Below are 21,409 nucleotides of genomic sequence, written 5' to 3'. Positions count from 1 at the left end.
TGAAGGCCCACAAACCCACCAGGGGGTCCTCAGATGGTCACAAAAAAGAAATAGAAAGAAAATAAAAACTGGGATCTTTGATGTTAAAATGGTTTTATATGAATAAGTTCATTCAGATGAGTTATGGGCCAGGAATTGGCTCCTGGGAATGAACAAAGGTGCATTTCCTGCACAGCCATCCATGTTAACTTCTGGGATGTTGAAACCACAACAGAATTTCTACAGCAGCTAACATTTCTAAACAAGCACAATATCTAAAGGCTTCCGCAGGGTTCCACTTAGGCTACGTTGACACTGCAGGTCTTAATGCTCAATTCCGATTGTTTTGTGAAATCAGATTTTTTTGCGTGGTCGTTCACATTTCCAAATATCGAGGACGTGATGACGTCACACGTAGCAAGCGTCCTCAGTGTTTGCGGAAGTAAACATGGATTATAATGCTGGCACGCATTTTGTGGTCATTAATTTATTTTCTAACCGGAGCTTTCCCTCCATTGACTGCTCGTCTCATTGTTGTCCGCTATGGGTGTCGTCTTTCTTCCTGTTTCTGCATAGCAGGACGCAGAATAGTGACGTTTGTCGAGTATCGGTGACGTACAGGTCTGATAAATGCGACCCTGCCGTACAGACACAGGTCACATTTGAAAAGATCAGATACGTATCGGATTCAGGAACACATATCCATGCGGCCTGGGTCCCATTTGAAAAAATCCGATCTGTGTTGTTCAGACTGTCATAAAAAGATCAGATCCAGGTGGCATATGGGCAAAAAAATCGGAATTGGGTCACTTCAGGCTGCAGTGTGATCGTAGCCTTAGACTGAATTGGTTTTAATCAACACACATTGGTTTCTAGGTAACTATAACAATAGTTATGGTTTATTCACAGTGAACAAACAGTTACTATAAATATGCATAATAAAAAGAAAAATATTGATGGAGCTTTGGGGTCCTGATGGTAGATGGCCAGACCCTTAAATTCTGTTTGGGCCTGCCTAGGTTTCTTGGCCATCTGGGCTCAATATGGAGGAGAGAGCAATCAAGATAAGACGTTGTGGATTGGCGTTCAGAAAACAGCCAGTTTCTGTCAGGGTGTGAATGTTAACACGAAAGAGAGAGAGAGAAGCAATGGACGGGCATATATGGTGTGGGAGATATTTAAATTATAATTACTTAAGGCAGTAATTACACAAAAAAAAAAAAATCCTCTTTGGGAAAATTGTGCCGAGCAGAGAAAGTAATTAATTTCAGCATCACATTCTTTTTTAACTGAATACCTTGGCCTCGTGCCATCTTCTAAAAAAGTATTATCTTAGCACGCTGACTAATTTCCTGGTTAGCTAAGCACTAATGACTGAACGCCTGACTGTGCCGCTCGAAGCTGCGCGTGCGGGACTTGTGTAAAAGCACGAGCCGTCCATATGATTCACACACACCTCCTCCTTTCCTTTTTTTTTTCCAGCCACCCTGCCAGCTTTACAAACACAGCCGTCGCACACCGACAGCGCTAAACAGCGCTCAGGGGGATGATCTGCACTCATTTTACAACCGGCCGGGACCGTTTCTTGATGCTTGAGTTATCGCACATTGGGAAAGAATCATGGCGCAAAAGGATCCAGTTTCATCTCTCAAATAAAAATGATTAATCCTGTGACAAATAAGGACACAAACCAGCACAATTTATCCCCATTAAACGTCTGAGCTCGGCAGCGCTTTACAGCCTGATTTGTCTCAATTTGTTTCAAAACACGAAATGAATAAGATTATGTATTGATCTTGTGCCTGCAGTGAAATTTGTCATTTATGTGTTTGATAAAGACAAATCACAATCTAAAAACTTAACAACTGAGAAATGGCAAATATTTTACCTTGTGCTTCTTTTGAATGAGACAGTATTTCAAAATCCAAGCTTCAATTTGCAGGTCGCCTAACCTGCCACAGCTTAATAAACACGTTCAACGTCACGTGATTAATTAAATGTGGCATAAACCTGCTAAACTGGATAGAAAGACAAACTATTTGAAATGATATAAATAACACATCCATCCATCCATCCATCCATCCATCCATCCATCCATCCATCCATCCATCCATCCATCCATCCATCCATCCATCCATCCATCCATCCATCCATCCATCCATCCATCCATCCATCCAACCAACTAGGTACTCCAGTCTCTGAGGGCTGAATATGTTTGCAAGGCACGGTACTTTTAATATGAAGAGAAAACTTTAATAGTGCGGTACAGTAGGAAAAGAACCCAGTCTGGACCAACACGCAGCAACAGCAGACAGGTCAACCAATTTTCCAGATTTGTGTGGTCAAACTAGTCAAAAGCGTTTCAGAAATCAAGGAAGCCCTTTGTATCGGCAATGCCAAAGGGGCCATCACAGGCAGACTTCCATAACAGGGACTTAATTATTCTAAAGGGAGAGATTGAAACTTTTACTAAGTGCCTCTGCAATAAAATATGCAGTTTGAGACTGTTAGCCTCTAATAATGAGGACCTGAAATTTTGTTGCACCTTCCAACTTTCAGGCCCTTACATCCAAAGCAATTAAAAAGCACAGGATATACTTTTATTATTATATGACAAGCTACTATTCAGATACAACCCCCCCTCCAAAAAAAAATAAAATAAAATAAAATAAAATACATATTTCTACCAGATTATTCCCTAAGAAGGCACATTGCACATGATTCAACTGCAATCAGCGCTGTGCATACTTTCATGCCGCTCTAACTCAGGAGACATTAACATTCAGAGACCGTGTGATCAAGGCCATAGCCATGTACATCTCAAACCTCCGCTTTTTAACAGCAAGGACTGACCTCAGATTACGCTGTCATGGCAACAGATGTGAGCAGGCGGGCAGGGCCACACTCCTCTCCCGTCTGCGTCTCTTTGTCCGCACGCACATCAGCCTAGTTTAGATTTTTTTCTTTTGTTTTGTGCATCTTTACAGTTTCTCATTTCTGTCTTTTCCCACTGCCCTCCGAATGAAAGGAAACACGATGAGCTAAGTCAGTATTTACCCTCCTAATAGAACTCACTAACATGAAGTTGTTGGCTTTTTACTTTACCCCGTGACGTAAAGATCAGCTTTGCAGAATCTCACTTCTAATGCGTTTGAAACAATTATTTGTGCACATTCACCTCCAACCCACCTTACTAGAAAAAGCTTTAAGACAAAAAAAAAGGAAGAAAAACCCTGTAAGTAAGATGTTTAAAAAACCTTACCATACTTTTTACATCTATCTATTTGCAGAGCCCATAAGCTACAAATTTATCATTTGGTTACTGTATGCCCATGAGCGTAGACTATGTGTCAGCTATGATTTATGACTATATAGTCTCTAAGAGCCTAAAGTTGCCCAACTGGCAATTTAAAAATAAAATTGGGACTCGTCTCTGATTACTTACTGGTCTGCAACAAACAACGGAACCTTGTTATATTTATCTATTACCAATAAAGCATATATTATTTTCTTTAATAGTAATCCCTTTTATTGTAACTGTTCAACCAGCCATTTTACAGTTGAAACCAGATGTTTACATTCATGATGTAAAAATACACATAATCTTTTTTTTTCTCACTGTCTGCCATTGAATCAGGCTAAACCTTTTAGTTCTATTTTAGGTCAGACAGGACTTCCAACATGCTTACATTTACTAAAAAGCAGAATAAACACAAATTGTTTTTTAACTGTCTTCCAGTTCAGAACCTTATTTAAAAAATGTGTCCTTTTTAATTGTATCACCTCCAATGGTAAGAAAGTTCAATCCTTTCTTATCTTCATCCAGGATGAAGCGGACTTGTGTAAGGTTTAAACTTCTATTCCTGGTAATTTGATGATTTCTTTAGTCTTTTCAATGATGTCACTCAAGGGAAGAGTGTGTTTTAGGTGTAGCCTTAAACTACATCCACAGGTATGACTCTGTTTAGCTTTAGTGTTGTAAATAAGCATAATAGAAGCCAAAAATGCCATATTATTATCATGGGTGTAAGGCACAGTAATGTCTATAAAACTTCTTGATATGAAGGAAGTTAGAAACAGTACTCTAAAAAAGCATTTCTCTTATTTATCCGGCTTTTATTAAAAAATAAATATGATTTGGACTCTACATGGCCTAAAGCAAGAACGGTCTGATTTAGTGTTTTTGTAATCATCCAGGTTCAACTGCATGTGTACGGATATGCTATAATTTTTACGTTTAAATGCGCATTTTACTGCTGCACCTTCATAATGCTCGCCTTTCTTTAGTGCAACATACATTCAACACCAAACTTCATTAAAACTACCCCAGATGTGAAACCACAGCCATGAGGACAAGCAAAAAAAAAAATTCTCTTTAAAAAACAGGTCGCCTGGAAGTCCTGAGGTTAGATTATGGAAGATGTTGTTCTGGGACTTAATTAGTAAAAGGTCCCATATTTGAATGGGCTGAGTGCCCATGAGCTCTCCTCTCAAATCTGGGACAGACACACACACACACACACCCATGCGCGCACGTATATAAATACACACATTCATCACAATGGTAACAGCTATGAATAAATAAACACACACAGACACAGATGGAACACGAGGAAGAAAATAACAGCAAGATCCCAGACCAAAACTAAAAATAGTAAACTTGAATTCCTGTAGGAGCTTCATATCTGCAGAAAGCTTGACTGATGATGACTATTGACTGCCTCTTTGTTGGAGGATTGTCATTAGTGATGGAGGAGTATCTTATTGGCTGCATTCAGCTTTGGACATTCCTGCTGTACGACATAAAAACTTGCTCTCTGAAGCGGTTTTATATACACAGGAACACTAATACAGAGCAGATAGGCTCGAATTAAGAAAAGAATAGCTCCTCATTATAAAAAGAAACGACCCAGTATTTGTGGTTTATTGGTACATTAATCACATGTTTAAAAGAAAATATTAATAAATCAAATGAATATCATATTGCTGCAAACAACATTTGTCTTAATGGTTATAAATGATTGCGTTTTGCCTCAATAGATAATCCAATAACAAAAAAGAGAATAAATCATTTCCAAGAACAAACTTCCACAACAATTTGTTTCCATAGCAACATTTGCAAAGGCACAAATAAAGTAAAACATGCAAGCAGGAAAAATATCCACTCCAACAATGTGTAAAAAGGAAATTTTAAAGTTTTTTTTCTGGCCAGAGGTTAAGAGCAGTTACTATCCCATCTTGATATAAGTATAGTATTTTCACTTTAACAGAACAACTAGCAAGTCAAGCTAAAATCATATTTGTGTCATCCTACAGGCTCAATTAAAAAATAAGTAAGTGGTTCTTTGAAATATTATTTTTAATGTTAATATAGACAGTTATTTCCACGGGTTTAGTCACATAAAAGCCTGTGCAGTTTGGGTCAAAAAGATTGATTTTTAGTTTGGGTTGAAGAATATTAACAGTATAATGTCCCTGCAACACTGCTACTGATATTTGTAAGCAGCTATCTTCTCCTTTGTTTTTATGAAAATCAACTTCTGTATTACAATCAAAAACGCTGTGATGCCTATGCTCTGTCAGCAGGAAGTGACTACTGTAAATTTGAAAATAAGTAGATCCTGAGGATGGCAAAAGCTTTAGCTAGGCTAAAAAGTCTTCCCAATCATTTGTGCATATTCTTTGACACTGTTTTTTTAGCTTTCCGTGTCAGTCAATAGCTTCTTCACTGCAATAAACTGAACTAAACGTAAGTAACATTTTCTTGAAATTACTCTATTTGCTATCGATTTGAGGAGGCAAATAAGGCCAATGGAATAAGGTTTTTACACTTGAAATAGCAACAACTCATCCCCATCATCTTATTTCAAATGCAGCATATCTAATTATATTATTATAGGGGTCAAATTACTAATTCCATTGACAGATAATCTTAATTACCTGCTCTAATCCAGTACAAATACAATCATTTCAAGAAAATTGTTCTTTTAGTTCCTTTTTTACAGTGTTTAGCTTTAGCTAACTGCATTGTTGGTGAACTTTTATCACTGTAGGTGTGAATAGGGATGTGGAAAGTGGGCCTTCATGTTGTTGTGAGTTTTTTTTCAATAGAGCCTTTAGGACAAACATTACACTAACTGCTAAAGTTAGCTAAAACAGCAACTTTTATGTAGAAATACATAAAAGGGTTATCTCTTTCTCTTTTACAACTGTGAGACCTTACGATTTGAAAGGTGTGCAGCCAAACTACCCAACAAAGAAAGAGTGAGACAGGCCAAAAGGTTATTACAACAACACTTGTTTGAACTTGACAATTCTGTTTTGATATGACACCGCTCATTAGATCGCTAACTTGTTCCTTAGCTTGTCCTCAGAGAACTAGCTGTTAGCTAGGGTTTAGTATTTTCCAAAGTGAATACAAGAGAGTTAAGTGTTGAAGGCTATTGATTGGTTAACTCAACAAAACACAACTTGAAAGAAAAAGTAAACTCATCCTTTGAAAGCTAATTTTGTAACAAATTTTCCATGTTTCCACAAAAATCTCAAATTAAGCCAGTTTTCGATTGAGAAAGATCAATAAAATGTACCTTGCTAAGGTTAGCAAGGCTAATGTAGAGCCAGAAATATTAAAGGTCAGATGAGCAACATTGCTTGTTTTCATACATTTCAGAAACAGATCACAAATGTCCCTTTCATTGGCCGCCATCGGCTGACTCAGCAAAATTCAACAAACATCCCACAGTAACACACTGTTTTGCAAGCTGTGTTAAATGGCACTTTCCTGATAAAAGTGGATGATCCGGCAATATTTTTCCCAATTCTGACTATGTCATCAATCCTTCAAACACTTTTGCGGCGTTAATCATCCTATTTCTGAAGTCCTTTTAACAAGATTTGATCTAAACTACTAGCAACCCAAGTTATTTTTTCTCACTTTAAGAAGCGCAGTGTAACACCATGCTGCCCCTTCCCCACATTTGGCTGTGCACTGCCAGTCAGCTAACTGAGAAAAGGCTCCACTTTCGCTCCACTTTCTAGAAACACAAATTCAGTATTCTTCAATATTTCTGGAGGCAACAAACATAAATTGTTGAAACTAAATGAAAGCCAGATGGTGTCTTCTCTAACTTTTTGCTCACACCAATGTATCAAATCTAAAAAAAAAACTGTAAAACATTGTTCATAACTATTATAGCTATGATAATATGCTTTATTTTTTGAAAAAGAGTAAGCATTACTGTGGCTTTCCAGTTTTAAATAAAGGCAGTTTGATTGTAGCATACATGTTTGTTTCAAATGTTTACCTAAGCTTTTTGTGATTTTAACGCAGCATTATGGTTTACCTATACATAACTAAGTGTAGGAATCACACTAACTGCACAGGGAATTAACAATCAGGCCAAGTAACACTACAAAGGTAAATGGTTATACGCTAACTCAGCCCGGATAGTCACAAAAGTAGAATAACCAACGTCTGAACCAAAAGCAGCAGAAGCTTTGAACGAGTCCGTCACTTACTTGCAGTGCTTGTGGGGCCCACTGAGTGTCTCGATGACAAAGCATTCGCCACCATTGAGGCAGTAGGCCAAGTCCTTCTCGTGGCAGGGTTTGAAATGCTCAGAGTGTAGGGGAGGCACAGTTGGGGATGCTGCAACAACAAACAGAGTAAACGGTGTCAGTCACAATCAGCTCCGAAACAGTGAGTGATAGATGAGGAAAAATTATAAACTGCCACACAAACGAAAGCAAATCTGCTTTCTAGCTACACTCTGCTTGAGAGTGCACAGAAGTCTTTTAACGCACCGAACACTTGTGATAAGAGCTACCATTGTTTGTTTAGATCCTCTAACATTCCCATCAAAAGATGGATGGGGGACGATTAATGGTCTGTCCTACTGTGATTAATATTCTGTGGCCACTGTGGCGTTCTTGACTCGGCTTTTTGCCGTGATTTATCACAACATGCTTGAGTGAGCTCAGACTTCTGAAAGAATCGGCACGTTAATGGATAGTTTTATCATTTAATGAATAAATGGAAACACCACTTGCTTGAGACAGAAGCGGCAAAACACCAAAAGCTCTGTTCTTCTAGCACAATTAAGGGCATTATAGTGCTTGCTGATAATTTATAGCTTACCAAAACAGAAATTTCAGGCAACCATCTATCAGCAGTGCTTCAGATTCCGTTGGTCCAGACATAATAACATGAGGAGAAATCTGATCTACACCAAATATGATGTTGTAATTAATCCTAGACCAGAATGCTGAGTGTTTCCTTTGTGCTCTCAAAGGAAAAATGAGTCTGCTAAGGGCTCTCATTAGCCGAATCCCAGTTATGTTTTTTTTTTTTCCCCCCCTTTCTCCTTCAAAGTAGCTTGACGGGCAGTTATGATCCAGAACGTTAGGCATCAGTGATTAAAATCAGGATGCAGTTACTTCCACCAGTGTAGTGATTACAGTACGAGGTCGTTCTTTAATGGCGTGTGGAAGATACATCAGAGGGAACTGCCGCTTTTGCAATCAAGAGACGAACAGAATTATAAGCGGTGTTCGGTGGTGGTGGGGGGGGGGATTATTGGGGGGAGGTGAGTTATTTCAGGATGGGACTCAAATCCCTTAATAAGCACTGTGAGGAATGCTTATGGTCTGCCAGTGGCTCGTGAGGCACTTACTGGGAAGGTTCCACAACAGTTCTGTAATTAGCCGGTGATGAACTGGATCCAAGGCAAAGGTTGGGCCAGGGAGAGGGACCAGCTAAGTGGGCAGCGTATGGATTCATTTGGTGGAAACATCAACAGGTTGCAGATTAGGAGCACAATGTTTGATTAGAAGCAATAGGGCATAAACTTTTAGACAAACTTTACTATAGTAAAAAAGTTTTTTATCCCTTACAGATTTCTTTGGATCATCATGACCAGGCCAACACTTTTTGAAGTTTCTAATTTTCCAGTAATGTCGACGCCTGCAAGCCGTCTTCACCGATCACACCGAGCTGCTGCCATGTGGCTGGCTCAGCTGCTCTTTGCGTTAACAAGCAATTGATCAGGTGTATCTAATATAGCAGCCAGGGAGTGTATTTCTCAAGCAGATTTCATTATAGACACACTTAGTCATCATGGGTTTTCTTTCATTTTCAAGCTTATTGGGCGCATAATTTCCGCCTAGTTTACCGCTTGCTGCAAGAACAGTTTTACATGAGTCATTTCAACAAAAGCCTTTATGTGCCTGTGTGTTAACAAGCAATTCTTGGTCTGAAAAAAACATCTGCAAGTTAAGCCTCTCACCCATAAAGCTAGTTGTAAGGCCCGTCCCAGAGCAGTTAGATAACAGAGCTCCAGCTCAGTTAAGCTGCTGCTGAAGCTTAAATGCTACAGGTAGGGTTTAAAGAACGCCGTTCCCATTTGCTGCCAAAGCCTCTACCTAATGTGTAATGAGCAACAAAGTAGTGGAAGTGCGATAGGATGTAGGCATCTGCGCATTATAAAACTGTTGTACAAAGACTGACAGACAGGAGCAATGAATCCCCCCCCCCCTCCTGAAAACCACCACATCACAATCTGAATAGAGGACAATAATAATTATTCGTTAATCATCACCGTGCGGCAATCTGTGCTTTTTTTTATAGATGCGCATAACTAAATACATATCCTTCTAATCAGCAGAAACACGTTAACTTCAAATCAAGCTGTATAATTCACGTTGAGCAGTGAGGTGTTGGTTTTGCCCGTTGGAATCAATCAGTGGATCACGTTTTGTTTCCAAAGCGCTTTACAACAACCACAGATTGATCAAAGTGCGGTAAAGAATTAAAAACCCATAAAAATAGTAATAAAAAGAAATCAATAAACCGACTGTGCATATAACTACAATAAGACTTTAGGAATTAGGGAACCTAGAACACCCGCTGGGATACTGTAATTAGTGAAAGCGCACACTTTGTTTTATTGTGAATAGGACTCAGACTAATTCCCAGTGTTTCCCAAAGGTCCATGTTTTTTGTGCATGTTACCCATCAGCAGAACTATACCACCCTGTTGCTGTTCCTGCCTCAAAAATGTGTTTTTTTTTATAAAAATTTGCTGCTCTGCTTACTGTGGCTTGTCTGCCTGTTCTTTTTTTTTATGATGGGGATCCAAAAAGAATCCAAGGTCAAACTCCTTGTTTGTACCCACAAACTTGCTGCATGAGATTGATTCTGATTCCTGCTTCTCAGCATCAAGAGATGAGCTGTTGCTCTCATTAAGAACCAGTAAATATTTTTGAGCTTTCCACCTACATACGGTGATAGGCTACTGCACAAAGCTTTCTGCAGCGCCGTTATAAGAACTGTCTCCGATTCGTTGCCGTTATGTCTCCTCTCCCCGGCTGAATGCTGTCTAATTAGCGAGCAAACATCAGGATGAAGACCTGACACAGTAAGCTTAGCTTTAGGACACAACGGATCTTTATTTCAGCTTAGCACGTCATTTAACCAATGCATAACTTGACTGCTGTAGGAAAGCTTGACTGCCAGAAATGTTGATCTACTTTCAATGCTTAATTTGTCCGTCTTCTACTCTCAGTCAGTGATTATTGTAGATTTATATGAACCCTGTTTGCTGGATTTCTATGGGTGCGAGACTAAGAGGAAATGAGTCTGAGTGCAAAGTGTTTAAACTTTGTATTTACTTCACTACACAACAAATTTAGACATGTATATACATTCATCTAAGCGCTGAAGCTCCTTATTTACCAGCAGCAGACATGTACTATGGAGAGGTAAAGCGTTTACCTCTCCATGGCAAAGTATATGCGTCTATATTGTTCTTTTTCCCCCTAGAAATATGCCCAGTTGTTGCCCGGTTGTGTCCTAACACACTACAGGATGGTGTGAGTACACACACCGTTATGAAAGACACCATGCTCTATAGAGAGTGCGAGCAATATGTACAATGGAGGAGCTAAACAATGCTGGCCTAAACAAAGCTAAAATGAAATATTTCCCATCGGCAGGCCTGGTGCAGTCCAGTCAGGAATTTGTTGACTGGTGAATCGTCAAAACACCGGGGATGGAGCTTCAAACCAGGTACCTTCTTTTTCAAAATACCATGTAAAAATGATCATCTACGTGTTTGATAAAAGGAAGCAGTTTTTCTTTTTCTCAAGAGCACATGTTTTGTTTATCAATAGTGACAATTTGCATAAATGCACTTGGTATACACCCACTAACTCCTCTAAGAGGCTGTTAGCGGAGTTCACTAATTCACAAACTCAGAAAAAATGACCTGGGGTTGAAAGCTGCGGCAACAACGGGAGTTATCGTTGGGAGGAGGACGAAAGAGACCGTTATGGCCAAAATTATTAGTAACCCTGGCAGATTCAGATTTCAAACTATTAAACTGAATTTTATCACAACCATCAAACCTTTTGCGTGTTTCCACTGATATTTTCTCACTTTATTTTCATAATGCCTTTGAGGTTGGAAGACCTCTTCGGCATTGACCTAATCTTAAACTTCCTCCACAAATTTTTCAATCAGGTCAGCACTTTGGCTGGGCCACTTCAAGACATTTATATTACTTACAGTGGGGGGAAAAAACACGTTGGCTTCACTGAACGTGCCAAGGAGCAGACAGGGGTGTCAGCTGGGCAACAAATGGGACATGAACAGGCTAATGTTTCCCTAACATAACAGATTAAATCAGTCAGACTACATGAAAGCTCAGACATTAACCCCATTGAGATTGGCCTGAGTAACGTTTTGCAGAGTAACTCCAGCTTCAAAGCTCTTTATCAGCCTAATCCCACATATTGTTAATCTTCAGACAGAAGATATTCTTTTCATTAAGGAGAATTCCAAGAGGGTGTTATTCAACTTTAGACAAAAAAAAAACAAAAAAACACAACAACAACAAATCGGTGAGTTAAGATCACACAGTAGCAGAGTTCATTTCCAGTAATAATGATGATAGAATCTCAGTTATTCTTTTAAACTGGAACAAATTGGCTGTGAAATGGTTCATCAGTTTTGGGTTTTCATTAATTCACTGATTAATATTTTCATCTGTCTATTGCCAGTTTTAGCTCATTGAATATTATATTTATTGCTGCATTTGTATTAATTTATTTTGTTTGTTTTAACACTAATTGTTAACCCTTCTTTTTACATGCATCTAAAAAACCTGTAATCTTTTACCTTCTTTTGAATGAATTCATATGAATGAATTTTAAACTATTGTCACTACTCATTGTCATGAAAACAGTGCAGAGAGTGTAAGAAGTACAATATAAAAAAAAAATAAATATGGTGATACTTACAACATGTACCACCATGAAATCTGTACCTATCGGGATTCATGGTATTAATTGCTTTTGGGAAGAAGCTTTGTTTCAGTCTTTGTTTTAGATCTGATGCACTTGTAGCGCCTTCCTGAGGGCAGCAGGTCAAACAGGTTGAAGCCAGGGTGAAGGCTGTCCTTGGCGAAGGCTATAGCTCCACTTGGGGGTAAATGCTTTCAGATTTTAGAGGAAATGAAAGCAGTTTTAAACACCAGCAGCTGTAAACCTCGTAACCACCACCGACACAAAATCATCAGCTATCGGGAACCTTTTGGATCATTGGCTGATCGTGTTTTGGTTTTGCTTTTACCAAAATGGTTCATTAAATATCAGAATTGCATTATACAGCCATAAACACACCAACACAAAAAGGATCCATGGTGTTTGAGGTTGTGATTTTAGGCCTTTAGTTCTTTACAAAATGAAATAAATAAAATTAGCTCGACTTAAAGTTTGAAGACCGTGACTCCTGGCTTGCAGTTGGAGTGACTTCCCACAGAAATCTAATTCAAAGGAGCCCGTCAAAGCACTGCAGCATCTGCCCTTCCTCTGCACCAACAGAATACTTTAAAACACAAAGGTTTTTTTTTTTTTTTTTTTTCTCATGCTTCGCCTGGCTCGTGCCGTTTTGTTAGTCGTTGTGAAAAAAACTGACACAAGAGCCATTTGTCATCTTCTCTCGCCTCTCCCATTTTTTTGACAGAGTTGTAGGTTGTTTAGCTTAACACTTGTCACTTGTCATCTCAGATGTTGTACACACTAAAAGACTTGTGTCATTTTAAGGAACGCGGCAGTCAACTGAAAAGGAAAAAAAAAAAGAAAAAAGAAGAAGATAATTTCAGTCGGTTGAAAATGTCACCGCAAGTTTGACAACACCGCTCGCAGAAGGCAGGCGTCAATCACCGCAGGAGAAAACAGTCCAATTTTCTCCACTGCGCTAGGGTGGGGAGGCGATGGAGGGATCAATAAACCGTTGGGCCCTGGATGACTCTCCACTTCAGCCTCTCCTCCTCGGCTCCTCTCTCTCTCTCCATGCAGACAGAAATTGAAGAAGTAATTCAGCTCATTTTAATCTCTGAATCGTGGTGCTTCTTGATTGTTTTAGAGAAAATAGCTGCAGATATTTATGCAGGAGTTAACAATTTATTGGGGGGGGAAAAAAAACGATCTATGCCTTTATGAACTTCTACTTCATGGAATAAAAGTGGTTAGATGGTTCTCAGAGAGCTGTATATGGCAAACAGATGAGGCCCCCAATACCTTGCACTGCAAAAACAGAACTAAAAATAAGTAAAATTTTCGTGAAATGAGTGTATTTGTCCTTGATTTGAGCAGGTTAATAAGACTATTTGCCAATGGAATAAGATTTTTCCACTTAAAATAGGAACGATTCATCTCCATCATCTTATTTCAAGTGCAGGATGTCCAATTATCTTATTTTAGGGGTAAAGATACTCATTCCATTGGCAGATAATCTTATTTACTGGCTCAAATCAAGGACAAATAGCCTTTGAGAACATTTTACTTTTTTTTAGATCCGTTTTTGCAGTGTGTGACTCATGGCTGAATGCGTTTCAGTATTTCGGACCTAACTGCACCTCTTTAGGTACTTTTGAGAGACTTGGAAAATGTTTTTGAAAAGGTCTTTGTCTATATAGTCTCCGGGGTTCCAATCAAACGTGTAACACCTGTTCAGCACCGGACAGAGCCAAGGTCAGCGGCATTAATGGCAACGACACAAGATACTCAGCATGGCTAGTGCTGTGATAGGAAAAAAAGGTTGAAAAGATTCTGCCAAATGTAGTGCCGTTTTTTTCTTTCTTCTGTTTTTAGTTTTTGGTTGTGCGTGTGTGTGCTTTGACTGTGTTAATCATTGTGTCTCAGTCACAAAACTGTTTCAGCTTTCTATGGAGGTTTAGTGGAGACAAAGTCAGGACAAAGTGAGTCCCCGTGTGGTGAGGACCTCCAAAAACCGGCCTACAGGAAGCAAACGTGTGCATGTATGATGCAGGCCACTAATCGCCTGATAAGTATACATACACTATCACAACCTCCACATTCGTCTTTCTTTACATATTACCAAAAAAATAAATAAAATACTGTTTATATATTGATACCTCATGTCTAACCAAAGTCCTTGATTGGGCACACAGTCATGGCCAAATAAAATGGATCGTGATTCTGATATCCAGTCCATTTAGATACAACGTAAACTGATTTGATATTTTGAATTTCCATTTCCAATTAAATTTCCAAAGATACTATTATGGAAAGTATCTTTAAACATCCACATTTCCCGTCCACTATTCTATTTGCGTGTCAACTGGAGGAGCAAACGCAGCAGAAGGTTTCCCTTTAGAAAAATATGCGTACTAGTGAACTCGGAGCTTCAGCCTAGATGAGAAGTTTTTTTTGTTGTTGTTTTTTTTGCAAGTCATTAGCTTGGAAGCAGGGTTTTCTTTTTAACTGTCTTCGTGAGACTACTATTTTATTTCTCCTCAGCAAAGATTTTATTTGAAGTTTGGGTATTTTGCTTAGAAAGAGCTCTAGCAGGAGGAGCTTCCATACCTCCTACAACTCGTTCCTTTCTCACATGTAGACGTTTGCCTGAGGCCTTTGAATAAAGATTAGAACCATGCTGAAAAATGGCACTAAACAAACAATATGAGACTTGCGGGAGTGCTTTGTGTCACTTGTTTATATTGAGCCACAGTACACTATGTTTATAAAAAAAAAAAAAGGAGTCTCTGAAACTACGTTCCTCGGGAGTCGTCTCATGGAATCTTAATAAATTATTGTTTAAATATGCTTAGCAAAGTAAGTACAGTCGCCTCCTGAGTAGGCAGGGATTTTGTAGCCAACATAAATTAGGAAAAGAAACTAGGCTTCTTTTTGTGACTTCTGCTGCCATGGCAGTCTTTTCTGAATTAATTACCCCAAGTAGGTCAGTTCAGAAATTTGCGCTTACGCACTTATCAGCTCGTTTTATCGGATGGCAATTACTCACAATCCCAGAATGTGGCAAGCGCGCGTGAAATGCTCTGCGGTGAGACAGTTTACTCTAAAGGGGAGAAGTTGTGTGGCGTTCTGCAGGCGGGAAGCACCGGGGGGACTGCATTCCCAGATTCAAAACATCATTCCCAGAGCCACCACAGCCTCTCTCCTCCATTAGTTCGTCTTTGCTTGCTATGTGCTTTCATCATGTTTTCACTCCCTCTCATTATTTTCATGCGCACCAACACACAGATGCGTTGGGGAGAGGATGGCTGTGATGGCGTCCTTCACGGATGACAGTCCACCAGAGCAGCAGGCCGACATGTTGCCGAGCGGGCAGACATGCCTACTCAATGCAAAGATTTCTAAAAAGTCTCCTCCATTGCCAAGTGACATTCGGTGAAGACCCACAGATGTAGGATGTGAATCATCGGTGGGGTGTGATGAGTTCTTTGGTGAAGAACATGGTTAGTCTCATAGAAAGCCACTATGGGTCCTTGAACAACACCCTTAGCCACAGAATGCTCCCAGGCCGCTGCACAGTGGCAGTCCACTGCTCCCTCAGTGCTGAGGACAAATTTCGTTGAATAAGATGAGATAATATAAGATAAGATAAGATAAGATAAGATAAGATAAGATAAGATAAGATAGGCTTTATTGATCTCACAGTGGAGAAATTCACTTGTCACACATCGGCTTAATAAACAAAAGAAGGTGCCAAAAGATGGAAAAGGTGCATAAGGTATATAGAGTGTGTCCACATATATACAATGTATCAAAAAATAAAAAAATAAAAGTACAAAGGAAATAAAGCACATATTTAGGATGACTTATGTACATTCAGGTGACTTATATACAAATGGATGTATGTACATTAGGTGGTACCAGGTAAAGAAAAACAGTGAGGTAGTGAGATAACTACACAGCTGGAGTCGCTTATTTAACAGAATGTATGTTTCAATGACAAATAAAATATTTTATTATTATTATTGTTGTTATTATTATTATTTGTGTTATCTAAGAGGTTTCCTTCCAGAAACTGGTTGTATCTAGCACCACGTGTCTACCCTAGTCATTTTAAAGCTTCTGGGGGTCCTGAAAGGGTCAGTAATAATTTTAATTGGATTTTATTATATGTAGGTTAAGTTTTTTTCAATGTCTTTAAGCAATGAGACGCATTGAATACATACTTAGAAAAGTATTCCGATTTCAGGTTTAAATGTGCTTTTTTGGCAACATATAGGTTTTTGTCTTTGGAACTTTCAAGATCATCTAAAATGTTCAAGGTCCAGATTTACTGCAGATAAAAGATACCTAAATAATTAAATGCCCGAGATGGTGCTTTATTCATAGCTCACAGCGCAGGCCATCCGACATGGAACAATGAGTCCATTTACAATCTAAAAGATGTTATAAAGAAACCTCAGAAAGTCAAATTCTTCCCAGAATAATGACTTCTAAGTTTTATGGAGTTATACTTTACAAGCCACACACTGTATGCATGCAAAAGCTAAAAGCACTGCAGTCGTGGAGAAAAAAATTGTAGTTTAGCAAATAGTTCAAACTCTCCATCTTTATGTTATTTGCATTTTCATTTAATTTCCTCAGCTTCACCTAATATGCATTAGACTTCTGCGCTTCTGTTTACCTTTGTGGTTCCAGACGACTAGTTATCGTTCATGTATGCTGCCATTTCCATTCTAGGGAACATGACTCCAAATATTTCTTTTTACGCTAGAAAAGTCGTTTTTTAAATCACTCCATTGCGCTGAAAACCATATAAAAGTTCATTGTGAAGTATTACCATTTATGTTACATACATTAAATATTAATATAGGTGGTTTCTTAACCGGTCATCCTGTAGTGCTTTTTACCTGAGCAACTTCAGTGAATAATAAACAGATGATAAAATCTATTAGAAGGCTGGTTAATGGTTAAATGCTATGTTAACACAATGGGGCTTTTTGCAGTTTTTGACTTCTGGCTAACACTTTAAGAACTATTCAAGAATGTTGTTTTTCTCAAGGTTCCCTCTGGATCTGAACAGATCATGGCTGTGGCCAGAGAGCTTCAAACAATGCTGCTACGCAAGTTGCCTTTTTGTCTTGTGACAATACAGAGATCTAAAAACAAGAGAGTTTTTTTTTCATGTGAACTGCTCAAATGGGCTGTATATACGGTGTTTGGTTGTGCGGTTATATTTGATTTCTTGTCATGAAGGATGGCCCAGTGTTTCCTTTATGAACAAGAAAGGAATTTGAAACCCTGAAGGGCTTTTTCCTACTCTGTTTATTGTATTATACAAGCTTTTATCATTGCTGCAAGTTAGATACTTCTGGGTCACTTCACTCAGTTTGGAGCCTCGATAATCAAAAACGACTTTTCAAACACACCCCAGGCATTTCCAGCAAACAATCCTTCAATAAATAAAAGGTCAAGAAACACACATTTCTTCTCTGTTGGTCTTTCTCTTTTTCATCTCGTTCAGCCATACCCCCCCCCCCACACCCCCCACTTAATGCCCTGGCATCCTCTTTGCCCATCTGAGGTGCACCATTTCAACAGCTGGGTCACCCGCAATTTCCTTTTTGGAAAACAAGGGCACCTCTTCACTTTTCCTCCACTGAAAAGGAATAACAAGAACACAAATGTGTGCTCAAAACCAACTAGCACATCGAAGCCTCCTCTTATAGGAGATGTATGTATATGTTGCACCACAGAGAAAACTTGATCTGCCGGGTATCTTTGACAAGGGTGACCGCCTTGTCAAAGCGGTGACGATCTTAATGGGTCTTTTACCTACTTGAATAAAATCTGATAGAAAAAATAAAGACCACAAACTCCAAAAAAGCAATTTACGTTTTTCAGTCATGATATTTGCATTTTGAATAGTAGCCGTAAAGCATGTTGACAATGAAGCCTTAATGGCTTTCTCCAGGTTAGAAGAGGACAATTGAAATGAAATGAAGCTAAATGATAGATGTGGACATGCTGATTCTTTCCACATGTGGTAGAAGTTTAAGCTCTTGTTCCAATGGACAAATCACATAAACTTTGTTTAGGTAAGAAACATTTGCTTTGTAAAGGAGGGTGGGGGGGGGGGGTTACCTGCAGTGACGTAAGAGACCAAATCAGTCCCACCAGCAGCTTAACTATTGCTGATTCTGATCCAGTTTGAAATGCACCTATTCTGACAGAGGCTCTGGGCCCAATATGTCAGCAAACTACCTTGTAATTATAAATAATGTTCATTAGTAATGCCAGCTAACCATCTGAAGTGACGGACGGCCTGACCTGTAAGGATCAAGATTATTCCAGCAAAGATTTTGGTGATGCCCATCTATAGGAGGCTCTGAAAGCCTCCCTAAGGATTCCACCCCTCACCCATTTCATATCCAATCATTGTAGTTTTGTCCCACCTAATCTATTGTATAAAACATGTATGCACTGTATGACCGTCGCCTTCTCTTTGGGATATTATGTGCGCCTTAGCGTGTCCAGTGGGTTGAACAGAGAGGGGGTTTGTGTTCGATCGACCACCAAGTCTCCAAAACAATTATTATTATGACATAAACAAACAAATGAGTTTTTTTTTACTCAATAACCTAAATCTAACTCTTTCATTTGTTTCCATTTAAAGGCAGTCAAAAGGTGCAGAGGGTCATCTCCACTACAACTACTGCAAGTGCTTTTCATTTTGTGCCCCATATGACACAACCTATAGTGAAAAATTTATTTGCTTCAAATGTATATCTTAGTTACCTCATTGAAGATAATGGAACATTATAATATTTATTTTTGTTCCAATCCACTTCCACTTTAAAAACATGCACAACGTCCCAAATTACTGACATTTTCACTGTTAATAGTTCTATATTAGAATATTGTAAGAAACCTTGTACCAAAGTTGTAAAATTTGAGTTTTATAGAGGTGCACTGCTTTGATTGGACTATGATGTTCACAAGAACCTTGTATTTTTCACAGCAGGAGAAAGGGCCCACATGTGGCAGCAACACATAAAGCCTGCACTGGTTAGGAGACATGTGCAGCGGGCCCGGCTCACGCTCCTGCCTATGACTTCCAACACTGTGGTGGTTGGCGGAGAATGGAATTCAATTAAGGCCCTTTTGTTTGTTGGAACTAATTATATCATAAGGGAATGTCGGATTCATGTTCAGCTGCATGTAGAATCCATACGATCTAGATAAACACATTGCAATCACAAAATTGTATTTCGACTCAATTGCATTGCCAAATTTGATTCTATTTAGATTATAGTACAGTCAAAGTCATTTGATCACACAAGATCAACTAATAAAACTCTCTATCCTAAGTGGCGACAGTGGAATATAACAACTACCAATGAAAGACAAAGTTTTAAGTAAAATAATAAATACATATAAAAACCTGATGAAAAATCACCAAGAACTGACAAGAATATTACATTTCATTAGACGTCTGGTGTGACTGTAAGCTTCTGCAGCTTAATTATAAAAACCATAAAAATCTCCCACATGTCCTTCATCCTGAAAAGTTCTAAAAATCTATTACAGGAACAGCTTATTCGTCAAGTAGAATTGTAATATCAGCATAACTTTTTAGCATTAAAGTGAACTTTCATTCATTATCTTGCAGAACCGCTTAAGTGACTTAGTTAGAAATATAGTTAACAATCCCAGATTAACTCAGACTCCATCCAACCCTGTGGAGGGTTGAGTGCTACTGGTGTCTCTTTAACAGTCACAAAGAATGAGGTTAGGTACACCTGAACTGCTCAAAGGTACAAAATTAAAAAAACATTTGATAGCATGAAAGTATACATCACAGCGTAGCCCCTTAACATGCTCAACCTTCCTTATAACCATGTCTGTTCTTGGGAAAAAAGAACAACACTGTAGCAGAACATAAAAATAAACCGTGATAACTAAGCAACTGTGCAAACTGCAATAAGCGGCATAGCGAGTGTGTTTTTTTTTCTGTCATCACCATCTGTGGACTCTGTCAAAAAATAAGTTTCCGTGGAAGAGATCAGAAGAACCTGAGCAACTTAATAAAAGAATTGTTAAGCACTGTAGCTCTTTGTGTGTTTACGTGTGTCATACTCTATCTGATTCTGAGTGTGAGGCTGAATTAAATTTTGATTATGTTTTGTTTGACTTAGAGGCGCTTTACTCCATTTTTAATACATGAAGCCTTATCAGAAGGGGTACAGTGTTTCTGTGGCTTCATTCTGCTATTGTCTCACGGTGGAACAGTAGATGCTTTATGTACACGTCGATGCTATGTCCCCTTAGTTTTATTGGCCATTGTACAGAAAATGGCGGAAGGTTGTGGAATCCCCCACCAAACACACGCGTTTCATTAGAAATGTGACGAACCAGCGTCAACTTTTAATTTTCACATTAGATTTTTTATTTTTTTTTAAATATGTAGACCTTATTACTTTCTAAATAATACTGATATTCTTTCAGTATAGCTCTTTTTAACATCATTCCGTGCCCTCTCACACTCACATATATTGCTTTTGGTAGAATTCACAGAGAAACAATGACGTTCATCCTATTTCTCCAATTTGATTTCTTGTTCCCTTGGCGTCGCCGCGGCAGCGGGAGTCTGAGGATATGATTACCGCGCAGCACGATCTCATAAAGATAACAGCACACCTCTCGTCTCCCCTGTTCACCCCCACTCCTATACAGCAGCTGTCTAATAAATATCAATCAGGTCGTCCTCAGTGATACCAAAGACTCTACTGAGATAGGAGCACCGGTCTCATGATGTGATATATGTGTGTTTTTTTTGGTTTTTGTAATGGCTTTGAACAGCGCCACTGGAGATTTTTTCTGATTGAATCGAAACTGTTTTGTGCAGTTAGCAAACACAAAGTGGTGGAGCCTTTGACATTGACGGCATGCTAAAGGTTTTTATCATGATGTTTTTATTAAAGTTGTAAGAACAGAAGCTACCACTCATCGTTATTGTCCATCAGTGGCGGTGCAGTGGTTGTCTAAAGTATATTTTAATCTTATTTTAATTCCCTCGAGCTACACCAGCAGGAGCTCACTCTGAAAGCGGCTCAACCACCCTAGACTAGTCAAAGGTCTGACCTGATGGGAT

General features: G+C 38.9%; 1 protein-coding gene across 1 annotated transcript in view; it reads right to left on the bottom strand.

The window, feature by feature from the left end:
• The window catches only part of LOC105933360 (pro-neuregulin-3, membrane-bound isoform), a 258,376-nt gene extending 242,761 nt beyond the window's left edge, over positions 1-15,615 (bottom strand). The window contains exons 1-2 of the mRNA XM_036126084.1: positions 15,534-15,615; positions 7,498-7,627 (exon numbers count right to left, since the gene is read on the bottom strand). Coding sequence (XP_035981977.1) covers positions 7,498-7,627; positions 15,534-15,615 — 212 coding nt within the window. The remainder of the gene's footprint in view (positions 1-7,497; positions 7,628-15,533) is intronic.
• Between the last annotated feature and the right edge of the window lie 5,794 nt (positions 15,616-21,409).

This window comes from Fundulus heteroclitus, chromosome 22 (assembly GCF_011125445.2).
Source record: "Fundulus heteroclitus isolate FHET01 chromosome 22, MU-UCD_Fhet_4.1, whole genome shotgun sequence".
NCBI lineage: Eukaryota > Metazoa > Chordata > Actinopteri > Cyprinodontiformes > Fundulidae > Fundulus > Fundulus heteroclitus.
The sequence above is the reverse complement of the archived record's forward strand: the minus strand, read 5'-3'. Positions and strand labels throughout refer to the sequence as shown.